Source organism: Dermacentor silvarum, chromosome 6 (genome assembly GCF_013339745.2).
Source record: "Dermacentor silvarum isolate Dsil-2018 chromosome 6, BIME_Dsil_1.4, whole genome shotgun sequence".
NCBI lineage: Eukaryota > Metazoa > Arthropoda > Arachnida > Ixodida > Ixodidae > Dermacentor > Dermacentor silvarum.
The window spans coordinates 173,592,988-173,607,362 of NC_051159.1; the positions used below are offsets into that span (position 1 = coordinate 173,592,988).

General features: G+C 45.2%; 1 protein-coding gene across 1 annotated transcript in view; it reads right to left on the bottom strand.

Annotated features, from left to right (window-relative positions):
- LOC119457053 (hemicentin-1) overlaps nt 1-13,912 on the bottom strand; it is a 139,845-nt gene extending 125,933 nt beyond the window's left edge. Inside the window, exon 1 of the mRNA XM_049669822.1 lies at nt 13,338-13,912. Coding sequence (XP_049525779.1) covers nt 13,338-13,518 — 181 coding nt within the window. The 5' untranslated portion in view covers nt 13,519-13,912. The remainder of the gene's footprint in view (nt 1-13,337) is intronic.
- Nucleotides 13,913-14,375: the final 463 nt, after the last annotated feature.

Sequence of the window (14,375 nt, forward strand, 5' to 3'; positions counted from 1 at the left end):
CCCCCTCGGTGCCGAGGATGGCCGCCGCCTCCTTTGAGATCGAGCCGGAGGGGAACGCTTGGGCTCCAGACCTAGAGTCTTTAAAGCTATGGGGACGTAGAGGGTCCTGTAGTACTATAGCTACAGCAACCTGCTCGGCTACGGGTTGCAGAAACCTTCCGCACGGATGCTGAGTTAATGAGAGTGCCATTGGAATCAACCGAAACTACGACACAGTGATAAGAACGCCCGTACTGGGCGGCGTCAACGAAACATGCAAGATTCGGAGTGGCCGCAGCCACTTTTAATAAGGAACGAGCCCGGGCTACCAGGTGCCCTACATCGTATTGAGGATGGACCTTACGTTGCAGGGGATCTACCTTGAACGTATCTCGGACCATGGGTGATAGGGTCGCGTTGCGCTCCGTGGTTGCCTGGTGACCGCATCCAACGGATTCTAAGATGCGTCTCCCCACTCGCGATGATGAGAGTCGTATTATTTGGGCCACTCGTTGGGCCTCGATCCCCTCTGACAGGGTGTTCTACACGCCTAGTTGCATGAGACGCTCGGTGCTGGTAGTGAGTGGTAAACCCAGCACGCGCTTGATGCTTTTGCGCATGAGGGAGTCAATTTTGGCCTATTCCCGTTTAGACCAGCGCAACGCGGAAGCTACACAGTTAACGTGGATCATAAGAAACGCGTGGTAGAGTCTGAGGAGATTGCTTTCACTTAACCCCCCCCCCCCCCCCCCCGGCGGTTCGAGACCCTGAGGATAAGCCTAAGCATGTTCTCTGTCTTTGTGGTGACGCGGGCTATAGTCTGTGAGTGGCCCCCGCGTGAAACCCCCCCAGCGGTTCGAGACCCTGAGGATAAGCCTAAGCATGTTCTCCGTCTTGGTGGTGATGCGGGCTATAGTCTGTGAGTTGCCCCCGAGTGATTCCAGCAAGAGTCCGAAGACCCGGATGGTATCCACTCTGGGGATTTATTCTCTTTTCCTCGTATAGAGGGCTATGGGAACTTGATCAAAGGGTATGGAGCATCTAACCCACCATCGGGTGGGCCTATAAAATATAAGTTCGGATATGATTGGTTACATACTCAGGCCCGTGCCTAGTAGGAAGTTTTCTGTGATGTCAAGCTTCTCTTGGAGCGCAATCTCAACTGCAGCGTCAGACCCTCCCATGCACCACACGGTAATATCATCCGCGTAGAGAGCATCACCCGTTCCTCTTACTGTGGTCAGTCTTTCCGAGAAGGCCTTCATGGCGATGTTAAACAGCAGGGGAGAGATGACCGCCCCTGGCGGAGTGCCTCTCGCTCCCAATGTAAATTCCTTGGATTTGACCTGCCCTATTTTGACAGTGGCCTTGCGATCCCTGAGGAAGGAGCTAACATCACGCATGGAATCGTGGCCACAGGCCCAGGTCCGAGATCGCGTCTAGCACGAACCGGTGCGAGATGTTATCAAAATCCTTGGACAAGTCTCGAGCCAGGATGCCCCTAGTGTCTCTTGTGTCATCATATCAAGGATTTGCCTCTTTATAAGTAGCATGACGTCCTGTGTGGAGTGTGCGGGCCGAAAGCCGACCATTTTGTGAGGGAATAACTCATTAGTTTCCATGTGCTTAGATATACGGTTGTGAATGGCATGTTCGGCCACCTTGCCCACGCAGGACGTGAGCGAGATGGGCCGCATGTTCTCCAGCGCAAGAGGTTTCCCTGGTTTCGGGATGAGCACCACGTGAGGCTGTCTTCCAGAAGTCGGGGACGAGGCCCGTTTCCCAGATTTTATTGACTTCCTCGGTGAGGGAAAGAGAATGAGGCCAGAAAGAGAGGGCGGTTAACAAAGGACGTGCCCGGTTAGCTTCCCTACACAAAATGACAAGAATAGATAAGAAGGAAACAAAAGAAAATAATAGAGTGATTCATTGTGAACACATTCACCGAAGAATAGCCGTTGTTACTAGCGTAGTACAGTTCTGTTGCCTTCATGAAATGCACATGGGTTTTTGTAGTCTCGTGCATGCAAGAATGCGTAGGCCATGGTAGCCGGATCTTTTCCACCACGAGCGTTCTATAATCCAGTCGTCTGAGTCTAGCTTCTAGAGCACATATTTGAGTGTAGAAGGACGGGCAGTGGCACAGAAGGTGCTCTATTGTCTCGTCGCACTCGCACACATTGCATGCCACCCTGCTGGCAATCCCTATCAGGAATGAATAGGCATTTGTAATTGTGGCACCCAACCACATGCGACACAATAAAGTTTTTTCGCCCCCATCAGGCTGCGGGTGCCATCGCCGGGAATTGAAGCTGCGACATCGTTCACAGCTGCACAGCGCCATAACTGCTGAGCAACCGGAGCGAGTCCCTTCTAGCGAGACGTCTTCACTACCCGAGATAAAACCGCCGTAACGTCGTCTTCTCACTGCGACCTTCCGTATATAGCACTCAGGCAGCATCTACTTTACCGTATATTATCAACAAAGCTACTGGCATTTGGTGAGGTAAACTAACGTTTTATGACACTAAGCACTCCTCAGTGGACTCTCCTCCTAAATGAAATGCGATCGCTACTCGTGTTACTCAATGGCTACATCTGTGGCCAGGAACTTAATTTTTTTCTTGTTATGTGTGTGTGTGTGTGTGTGTGTTAGAGAGAGAGAAGTCATAAGAGAAAGGCCTGGAGGTTACACAGGCTGAGCCCGGTGGACTACCCTGCACTGGGGAAGGGGAGAAAGGAACATAAAAAGTGATGGCTGTCTAATATTTATTTCTTTACCGCAATAAAAGTGGAGTTGTAGCTCCACCTTTATTGCGATAGCAATTATATGGACACTTCAACCGGATTTCTGCCGTCGGCGTCGCCGTGAGGTTCCGTGTAAAGTCCAAGGGCGATAAAATCGTCGCCGTGCGCCGTATGCACGAGCGAAAGCATGCGGGGGACGCGCGCTATCACGGAGAGCGAACGCACGGCGGAAAGCAAACGCGACCGTCGCGCCAAAGGACGTGGGGCTATGGGAGGGAGGGAAGCGGGGCGACGCTGTGCTCCGGCACCAAAGGCGTATCTTGGAACTGGGCGTAAGGGAAACTTGCCACTCAATCTTCCACGCGAAATCAAGAACGGGGGAAGGCAGGGCGGGAGGGAGGGGGAGGGCAGCTTCTACTCTGCCAACAACTGCGCTCGTACTTTGCCCGCGGCTGTGGCGTCGCCCGCACCGTCTGTTATCTCCACACGGCTCTGACCTTTGTGTGCGCTGTGCATTCGCCGCCCAGTTTCCGTTGAAGCGATAGACCGCACGAACCTTCGCCCGCTGCAGCGGCTGCGCTTGTTGCCAGCGTTTTGACTAGTCATTGTCTGCGGTCATTCAGTGTGATCTATTCATGTTTGCTTGTGCGCGCTGACACCACGCTTGTTAATTCAATTAATAAGTGAATGTGTCCAAGTTTATGCAGCCGATAAAACTACTATCCCTACTCCGAATAGCTCTCTACTAATTTGCTATCGCAATTGATGCTTCGCCTTTCGGGCGAAACTGCGACATTTTTTTGAGGTATCTGTTTTCAACTGGATTGTTTCTGTAAATGCGGCATTTATAGCGAAAAGAAATCTCCATCTCTAGAGAAGAAATTTCGCCACCGATACATGACAACAATGCTGGAAATAGATGAATAGGTTTGTGCCAGAAAGGGACCTGTTTAATTCACCAGTAACCGCGAGATAAATGTTGCTGTCACTGTGACGCACAAAACCCCGGCTCTTCAGAACTCGATAACTGAGACACGTCTATTCACTGGAAGACCAAATTCTCTGAATTGCCTATTCTTTTTCAATTTCAGTCCGGAAATATAAACGTCTTACTCCTCTGTCGTCCTTATCGATTGCAGAAAGCGAGCATATATATGTCGAAACTTGAATAGAAACGGAAAACTAAATATTCTTGCTTAAGCACCCAATTACCTTGAGAAGACATGCTCTAAAATAATTTAAGCATGTTTATGCATTTAAAATATATCATATTTCGAGTAACATGTAGATTGACGTACAATTAAATACGAATAACGATCACAGAGAAAGAGATGACGGAGGAATGAAAGGAAGGGATTTAACTAGACTGGGTCCAGTTTGCTACCATACACGTGGGGAGGGGAATGGTGGATTGAAAGAAAGCAAGAGCTAAGGAAAGAGTCTTCATAGCACTTTGCACATGCGCTAAGCAAATTGCTGCATATCTAAAGTCGGGCACTCAAGTAAGTCGCCTTCAGGTACTGTAGAAGAGCTCGAATGGCTTTCTGGGCTGATAAGCTGTGAGGCCAGGCTCCCAAGACATTTGCTTCTGTAAATGATCTATCGTTCAGTTTATTCGAGGCACACTGGAAAGCCTGGAGTCATTTATCGAAGCGAGAACACTGGCAAAGAAGATGATCGATGGTCTCTTAGTACTTGCACTTAGCAATCACATGAGAAGGAACACAACCTAAAGGCATTTCAAAAGACGAAAGAAAATCAATATCAGCGACCTTCTGGTCGCTGATACTCGTTTAATAAACCATAATGACAGCATTACGGGTCTTTGACTATGTATGAATGTTGTTTTAGTACCGCAAACCAGACGCATAACTAAATGTGGGAGTTCGTTCCAAGCGAGAAGGTTCAGCGGTAGCATATGTGGGTAGCGCGGTGCCTTCGCAATGAGTACTTTTGTCGTCTCAGACACATTATGGAGTCTGAAGGTTTCTGTAAGGAATTACGGTAGGACATCCATCACACTTGTTAACATGTCTGAGAAAATAGAAATTTAAGTAATAAATGGAGGACCTCGCACTTGGTAGCGTGCCGGGCCGAGAGCTCGTACTCGAGCAGTCATTTGGTGTTAGGAAAACAACACAGAATGATATTCGACAAAGCGGACAAAGAACACACTATCTAGACGTCCCATTAACGGAAACTTAACCTAGCATTACAATGAAAAAGTGTGCACTAACAATCGACTATGATTGCCAATGTAAGGAAATAGCCGAACGCTGGCAGAAAGCTGTTGGCTTTATTAAATGAATGATGCACTGGAAAGACATGCATTTGTTGCTGTGAGAATATTTAGGTGGCATTTGTTGTGTTATTACGTAATTCCATAATGAACAGAGGTGCTAACCAGCGCACCTGAAGTGGTACTTTAGGTGCGCTGGTTTATCACGGCAAATGACTGAGGACCTTAATCGAGACAGTGTAAGAATTGGGTTGAAGATGAATATGCAGAAGAAAAATATAATTTTCAATAGCCTGGCAAGGGAACAAGAATTCAGGATCGCCAGTCAGCCTCAAGAGTCTGTAAAGGAGTACGTTTATCTAGGTCAATTACTCACAGGAGACCCTGATCATGAGAAAGAAATTAACAGAAGAATAAAATTGGGTTGGAGTGCATACGGCAGGCATTGCCAAATCCTGACTGGGAGCTTACCACTGTCGTTGAAAAGAAAAGTGTACAATCATTGCATTCTATCGGTGCTAACATATGGAGCAGAAACTTGGAGGTTAACAAAGAAGCTCGAGAACAAGTTAAGGAGCGCACAAAGAGCAATGGAACGAAAAATCTTAGGACTAACGTTAAGAGACTGGAAGAGAGCGGTGTGGATCAGAGAACAAACGGGGATAGCCGATATTCTAGTTGACATTAAGCGGAATAAATGAAGCAGGGCAGGCCATGTAATGCGTCGGATGGATAACCGATGGACCATTAGGGTTACAGAATAGATACCAAGAGAAGGGAAGCGCAGTCGAGGTCGGCAGAAAACCGGATGGGGTGACGAAGTTAGGAAATTTGCAAGCGCAAGTTGAAATACGCTAGCGCAAGACAGGGGTAATTGGAGATCGCAGGGAGAAGCCTTCGTCCTGCAGTGTACATAAAATATAGGCAGATGATGATGATGATGACATATAAGCCCATTCGTCATGTGCGTCGTCTACAGACGCTTGAGCACCGGCCTGAAAGGCTACTTCTCTCCCGATGCCGCAACAAGGGGAGAGAGTGGCGGCAAAAGATGATGGCTGTCCTTTCCGAGCGCTGCACCATAGCATCTAAACCTTCATTTAAATCTCTTCTTCTATGCGACCTCTCTCTCTAGACCTTCAAATGCTCTAAAGCCCTCGCGTGACAGGGTTTGCGTCTCAAAGAGATATAATAGAGAGTTTCAGTATTCTGGAAAATGTTTGCGTTAGCGTGTTACGCACGCTAAATCTTTGTGGAACGCTGTTCGATAGAGTATTACTATAGCGTAAGACAACGATGCGCCGCTAAGCGCAAAACTTCACCGCGCCATCTTGCTGCGAGTAGCCAAAGCAGATAACTGAGCAGCTCGTCAACCAAACTAGCCGTGTGTATCCACGCCAAGCCTTGAAAAGAGCCTGTAATGTCAAGCCAAAGGGCCGAGGGGGACGCCATGTTTGCAACGCTAATAACTTAGCGAGCGTTTAGCGTCTCCGCTATATTCGAAAAATAGCGGACGCACGCTACGCGCAGAACTGAAATAGCGTTCTTAACATGCGCAGTCTGACCCCGCTATATTGTTGCGTTTAGCGTGGTGCCATTTCCGCAATACTAAAACTGTCTAATAGTTGGCGTTTGGCAACGAACGCGCCCCGCAACTGGGTTTGCGTGAGCACGCGTCGTTTGCATCAGCTGTATGGGTGCATGTACATGTACATACATGGGTCAGGTAGTGAAACCCGATAGTCGGACCGCGTGGCGATCGGCGTTTTTTGCGCCACCGGAAAGCGCTGGGTAATCGCTGAGGGGGCTGATGCAGTCATAATGGGTCCCAAAGCTTCTCGCTTTCATCGTATCTCACATTGCATCAGCTGAGTGACCCCAGCAGTCATCGGTGATGCAAAAAGTGCCGCGCGCTACGAGTATCGCGTTTCAATCGATGAGCCCTGTACAAGTGAATACATGCTCATCTAGCATTTTATTCAGCTACTGTGATCCAGGAACCACAATTTTAAGAGCTATTAGCGTGCTCGGCTTGGTCTTAAGAGAAAGGGAAATGTAGCTGCATAAATGATATCTCAACTTTTTACAATTGAGAAACAGCGTTGTTTCGTTTTATGGAATATACGTAGCACTCGGTCACATTTTTCTTGTTCGAATTTTCGAGAAATATTGAAACTTAGTCTCCGAAATTACACAGAACAGCCATAACAAATTCTTGATATAAGCGCGAAGAAGACACGGACGGAGGCGGAAGAAGACAGGACGAGCGCTAACTCACAACTAACTCACAAGAATATGTTACCGTACCAACTCGCCCAACTATCCATTCTTATGCAGCCATAACAACTTCAGAAGATGAAGTTATGTAGCCACATTAATCAGCCAGGTACCGGAAAATTTGCGGGTATAACTTCCGGGAAGGCGTGTAGTTAAAACAATTTGCTACAATATATTCCTTGACGCAAGGAAATGAACCTTAGTTCCAAAGCTGGAGGCAATAGCCGTCCGAGAGAAATTAACTCGTATATTTCTCCTTACAGTACAAGTGTTTCTAGATATTAAGAACCCACATTTTGTTTAAGTTTCTTTGACTTCTCGCAGATCTGGGCAGCTGAAATAGTCCAAGGAAGCTCATTGAACCAGACGCATGAAAGTTTATGTAACCGTAGAGTGCATTGCGTCGTGTGGCGAAGTGCTGCACGTCGTGAGCTTGTATATGAACGTGTCCGTCAAATAACACCTTCCTGCGAAGTGCTGTAATACAATACGTAATCTGTGGAGGACAGGGTAAAATTATGCAGGTGTTTACGAATTCGCATGTAAACTACAAGGGAAAGTTAAGGTTGAGAACAAAGCTTACACAGCAGAAGTCCTTGTTCGCGCTCTTGTATACAGGTGCACGCTTCAGTTGAGAAAGCAGATTTCAGAGTAATTAATAGTCTCATTGGAGTCATAAGCTTGCCTTACCGCCTGCTTTCGTTGATTTTACTGAAAGACTGCCCGACAGCACCGTCTTGCAGGGAGATTACTTCTGAGTGGAGGCTGCTCTCTCTCATATGAGGAAGAAAATTGCAGGTGCTCTCTAACCGTCCTCGGTCGAAGCAAGACAAGAAAATAAGCTGCTCCAACCATGACAGCCACTACACACAGCCTAAGTGTGTTTTCGTAAATTCAGTATACTTTTCGATGAAAAACAAGAAAGCTTGTGGTCATAGTGCATAGACCCTTGAATACATTAAGATATGAATCGAATGTGAATAAGCAAAATTCACTGGTATTTACGGGAACATATAGTAAGAACATACACACGCAAAAAAAGAGGTAGTCAGAAAGAAGTGACCGCGCTATTTTCTAGCATCTAACAAAAGGTATTCCAAATGGTAGAAATATTTCTATGACGTTATCCAATTTGAGTCAGCAAGAAATGATAATGCAAGCCAAACACATCGCTCTTATATACATGTCGTTTATAAGTGAGGATGACGGAATTATATGCAGATTCTGTTCACACTCTCACGGATTATCTTATGCGGAGCTTTCAACAAAAAATGAGCTTCTTCATATCATTTTTTTTTTTTGCTATGATGGGGAGCTACACAACTTAAGCACATATTCAGTAGAGGTCAACCTATTTGTGTGACTCTCCGTATTAGAGGAAAGAAGATGCATGGGCAAACTGGAGAAGGTTCTACGCACTGAAGTTTCTTACTTTCTTCTACCGACACGAGAATAAAAGCTTTGCCCTGCACTTAACGCGATAACCAACCAATTAGTCTGCGTGGTGTTTCACGCGCTGCGCAAGCACTCCAACATGGACGCCGAAGTCTCAGGAATTAGCTTTCAGAAAGGCAACTCCAGCTCACACCGTTTAAGATAACCTCTCATACTTTTGCTTCTCGTTTCCCAGTTTCTTGTACAAAGACGCGATGCCAGTTTTGTAAGCTTTTAAGGCAACTTGTTTAAAGTTGTTCAACATGCAGCTATGCATTGTTTGAGTTGCACTCAAGCTGTACTCGAGGCATCGGTGGGGTGTCGTTCCAAAAACTCACTCTGTGATGCTAGTGTTCATTCTGAGTGCAAAGAAGCCTCCTCTTTCGTGTTGGCTCCTTAGTATGAACTAAACTACTAGCTTCAGTATAAGCCTCAGTATGCATATCTCCACACCGGCGTCATTCTAGAAATTTATGGCAAGTGGATTACGCCTTGCAAACTCAACGTCTACAATTCGTAAATTGCAATATCTGCGGTAAGGTAATCGATTCTAAATATAACTAGAGGATTTATGGTAATTAGTTGACTATGTGTTTCTATTTTTTTGTGCAAGTAATGTCCGCCTCTCTAAGGAATCCAGACCAAGGATTAGAATTATGTTACCTGAAATAGGCTATTTCTTTAAATTACATATCTCTTAAAAATGATCACCCTGTATGTTTGTACACGGTATAGTGTACTGCATATCTTTTCATCTGTTCAGGTGATTTTCACTAGGAGTAACAATTTAGATCAGGTGCTTTCATTTCGTTGCAGTCATTTGTGTACTGAAATTAGTCGCATTATCACGATAATATCGTTGCGTACAACTTGATGTGCGCAGACTATTTGATTTTAATCACAAGTCAGTTCCAAACTCCTCTTTTTTTTCATTGGCCTCTGCGAAAGCAGCCGCTTCGGTGGTGAAGGGACGCGGACACTTCCGGTTCCTCGACAATAAGACATGACTCGGCAGAAAAAAGGAGAGTTCAAAGATAGAAAAAACTGTTTTTAATTAGAGAATCGGGTAAATAATAATCGCAACGCAGTTTATGCAGTTAATTATTGCAAGCAATCAGCCGTTGGGACAGCGTGCCGAAGGAAAGCCTTTGGCTTACCTAAGCTACATAGGAGGAAAACTTATACAAAAATATAAATTATACAAAGTAATTTTACTATGAATAAGCATATACAAAAACAAGCACCTAGGACATACTGATCAGTCCAATATTTAATAATCATATCTCTGTCACAACTGTCACACTTGGTTTAATTAAGTGACTACTGAATAAAGACGAAGCGGACTAGTTAGACCTTGAAAAAAGAGGCAATTAAGACACTAAAGTGCTCCAGTGGACTGAGAATGCTGACGATACTGCTGACTAACACAGAATAGTTCCCGGAGAGGAGAAAGGAAGTTGATGTTGGTTGCGTTATACATCTGTAGTGGGAACACACAGGAGCTTCCTCGGAGCAAAGCTGGTTGCACTGCCAACTTGGGAACTGTGCCAACAGAACTACATGGAAAACGATCGAGACATTTTAGGGGCCGGCAGTTGCCTTCGCTGCTGTCTATTGCAAACAGCCAAAAGCTTCGCCATCGCCTTGCCACACTCTGGTAGGCATTGTTTGAAGCTAACATTTTTTTTTATTTGGAACTCTTCTCAATTCTATGCTAGCCAGTAATCTGAAACTCCAGGCAGCGTCAGTATGGTCGAAGAACATATTTCAGTCGCAGTCGTATGGGCTCAAAAGGAAAGAAACACTTCGAAAGACGGAACGATTCTCCATCATTTGTCTCGCATGCATGTTTGCGTAGTGAATAGACGCACAGCGACTTGAGGTTAATGAAGTCTACAAAAAATTTGTACACGCAATGCAGTTCGTAGGAATCACTGCCAACCAAATTCCTCGTGTGATGAGAGACGTCCGCTTTCTTTATGCCAGCGGGAATCAACATTATCTGCAGATGTACTTTTACTTCACGGTACGTTTGCCGCGTCAAATAGGAGGAAATGTGCGCTTGAGAGTGGGAAAAAAATTTTGGTGGTCTGAGGAGATTTGCTGGCATAGCTTGCAGTCAGCCGATGCAAGACAGATGTAGTTGGAGATCGCTGCGAGAGGCCATCGTTCTGCTGTTCACATAAAAGGACCACGGCGTTCACGCGTCAGTATACGCCAATGTTGATCATTTTCATTAAAGAAAGAAGCCAGACTGAAACATAATTCTACGACTTTTTCGTGAAATTGCCTGCTCCTACTTTCAGAGCACAACTAGTTCTTCAGGGCGCCTTGAAGTTCTTGTGGTCAATTGGCTAAACTTCTGGATTGAATTTCTGAAGTGCTGCAACTCTAGTATCAGTATATCCTGTTCTCATCTCGTTCAAGTCGGATTGTCCTTACCTAGAAATAAATACATACAATCAGCTGTCATTATACCTACCATATTCAGCTTTTGTTTGTTTCTGTTGATTTCATTATACAACCTAAGTTTTTATAATTGAAAGCCACACAAATTTTTGTACCACTTTAGTGTAGTTACCCCTTCTTTTCAGTGGTTAAGATGCTGCGATACTTAAGCATCATTAAAATTTTACAATGGCGCTTATTTTGTGGCAATCCACGAAGCGACGCTGTTGAGGTTTAATTTCCTAGACATTGGTTCCTGTTCTAAGATTAGAATTAATCTCCGATGAGTTCATCTTAGCAGATTCCCCGAAGTAAACAGAAATCTCATGATTTAACAAATTGAGCTCATGGAACCTTTTCAGTGTTCATACCCGGAACTCGGATACAATCCCATGTTTATCCTTAAAAAGCAGAAACTTTTTTGGAGATGGCCTCTAAATATAGCACAAGCCAAGGGTCTTTCTTACTTGTAAAAGGAGGTCGTATGCACTTTGTGGCATTAGGGTCCTTCATTGCCTCCAAAGACTGGAGTAGGCTTCTGTTTCGACTTTTCTTTTTCTCTGTTTCTTTTATGACTGTGCACTTCAACCTCTTAATGCATGCTACAGAGCTACCTATCAAAGTCGAGTCACGAAAGTATTATGATATTTGTTACGTAAAAACAATGCTGACCGCATGTATTCCTAGTATATTAGTCATGATGAAGGTGATAATTGGTTCTTGTATCTAGCAAAGTGAAATGATTTTGTACTGTCAAGAAAAAGCATTTATTTTATGAATATGAGGCCATCGAAACCTGTACAATAAGATTTCTACTAAGAGAACTTATATTACAAAAAGAAAGGCTGCTGATCTTGCGTTTTTCTGCAAGATCTTCTTTACACAATGCCTTCTATTCATGCAAATTTCGACTGTACAACTAAGCTGAACTAAACAGAAAAATACGCAGGAAATAAGTTACTGACTGATAACCATGGCAAGCATAATAAAATGTTCTCCAGTAGGAGATTGAAGATCGACGCATGCATTGGAAATGCGCGTGCATTTATAACTGCATTAAACATTCTGCTGTGCACGAAACCAACCTTTTCTGAAAAGTTGAACCTTTAAAAGTGGAACATTTACTTTTTTGTTATTGTACGAAGGCAGGTAAAAATATTTCATAAATAAAAATGACAGGTGTGATTTTTGTTTTACTACAAAGATGAACTTTTTCTTTCGCAGTTGAACGAGGTAGCGGGAATAACGTTGCCCATAATTGGTCCCTGATTGCTGAGCTGCTGGGCGTCATTTTCCCACTGGATGACATTATCGCCATCCCTCTAAAGCCATGCATGCTAACCAGAGAAACAAACTTCACAAGCCATCCGCCTGATCTACCATGCGCCTTACAAGGGCCACATTTCCCGTAAAGCTCGCAAGTTGGATCAGTAGATGTCTATTCAAAGTGATCTTAAATTATTTCTTGCTTTGTAGACTCAAAAAGATGCGTAAAACGCTAGAAACCTTCAGTGAACGAACAAGAAAATACTGTGGACGTGAATGTGCGAGAGTATTACTTTTTGCTCGTTATTCAACGCTGTGCAAGTTGCCTTGGCACTAGTATTTGGCAAAGTTTGATAATATTTCTTATATTTTAATGTAAACACAATCCATATGCCCAGGCAGCGTCAGTCTCATTTCAATCCGTGTGTATCTGCTGAAAAAGGATGGCACTTACAGCGTTCCGGAAACTGCGGCATGCAGCCACCGGAAGAAACTGTACTGTTCCTATTTGTTTTAGTCGTGATTTACGAAATGCCACACAAAGTGAATGAATAAAATTCTTTACAATGCGTCGGTGCGTATTTTACCTCAGAAATATTTATCTGGTTACTCCCTTCGTTTCCTGCCTTAAATACACATTTTCACTAGTTATGATCGAGCTAGGTGGCGGGAAAGGTTGTTTCGGCAAGAATGAAGCTGATTAAGCTGCTTGAAAATTTTCGTATCCTGGAAAGCAAGTTTGGAAATAAGTTTTTAATGTTATAAGATAATGCTTTCCAACGCCAACAGAAAACATGCCCTTTAACTGCCTAAATATTTTTGCTGCATTAAAAGGCCTCGTGTCCTAAATAATAATTCGGGCACAAGCTCGAAAGTGAAAAAAAAACCGTTGTGATGGCGAATGTGTAGATATAGGCGCGTACTCGATTGAGACATTCAAACTCACCCCTGCCGAAGTGGTCATCGCCGAAACAGTATCCCGGTCGCGGTGCTATGCTCATCACACTGAGCACGACGATCCGAACGAAACCACAAGTCAGTTCCAATCTCCTTTTTTCAAAAGGCCTTTGCGAATGCCGCTGCTGCGGTGGCGAAGAGACACTTCTGGTTCCTCGACAATAAGACATCACTCGACAGAAACTAGAGCAAAACCACAACTAAAGTCTGAGCGATAAAAGTTATTCCGGTTTCTTTCTCCGGGGCAGCGATGACAAGACTGATAACAAGGAAAGTATCAGAAGTAGGTTTCAAGAGAGAAACACGACAAGTGCTTCCCAATGAGCAAATGTGAAGAGATTTGCAAGGCGTCCCAGCGCGCGCCAGTGCGCGCTTGGTATCCCGCGCGAGGGTGTCTGACGGAGAAGCGACTCTCGGCGGCGCGTCCCGAGGAGCGACTGAGCGCTGCTGCGCTGGCAGAGCGCGTCAGCGGCGCCGTTGGCGGCAGCGCGCGGCCAACGAACGGCGACTGCACCTCCACGCCTGCCTGCCTGCCCGCAGCACCGTTGTCGAGTGGTGCTGCTCCGCAAAGCGGCTATTCGGCATCGATCGCTTGCTGCCACAACGTACTGCGGCAGCGGTGTCCGTGTGTGTGTGTGTGTGCGCGCGCGCATGTGGTAGTAGTGCTAAAGCTGATAGACACTGCGTGTGGGTGCACAATAACTGTTGGTTGCTGTAGCGCCATCAGCGCGGTCGTGTGCACCCCGCTGCTTCTTTACTAAGGAGAAGTCGAGCTGACCATGCTATTTTTCGTTAAAGTCTTCTACAATAAAACTATAGATCTTTCCTTTCTTCGTCCAATGCTGGCGCGTGAAGAAACGAAGTGCCTGGAGTGCGTCTCTGGAATTGACAGCCTTCTCGTTTTGAGGGGGTTCACTCCCCTGCCACTTTTTTATTTATGTTTTAACTTCGACTCCCACCCTGGTCTTCTTATAAACGAACTCCGCCTTACTGTCCCGTTGTCCTTGCTTTTTCGTCCGCGATGTCA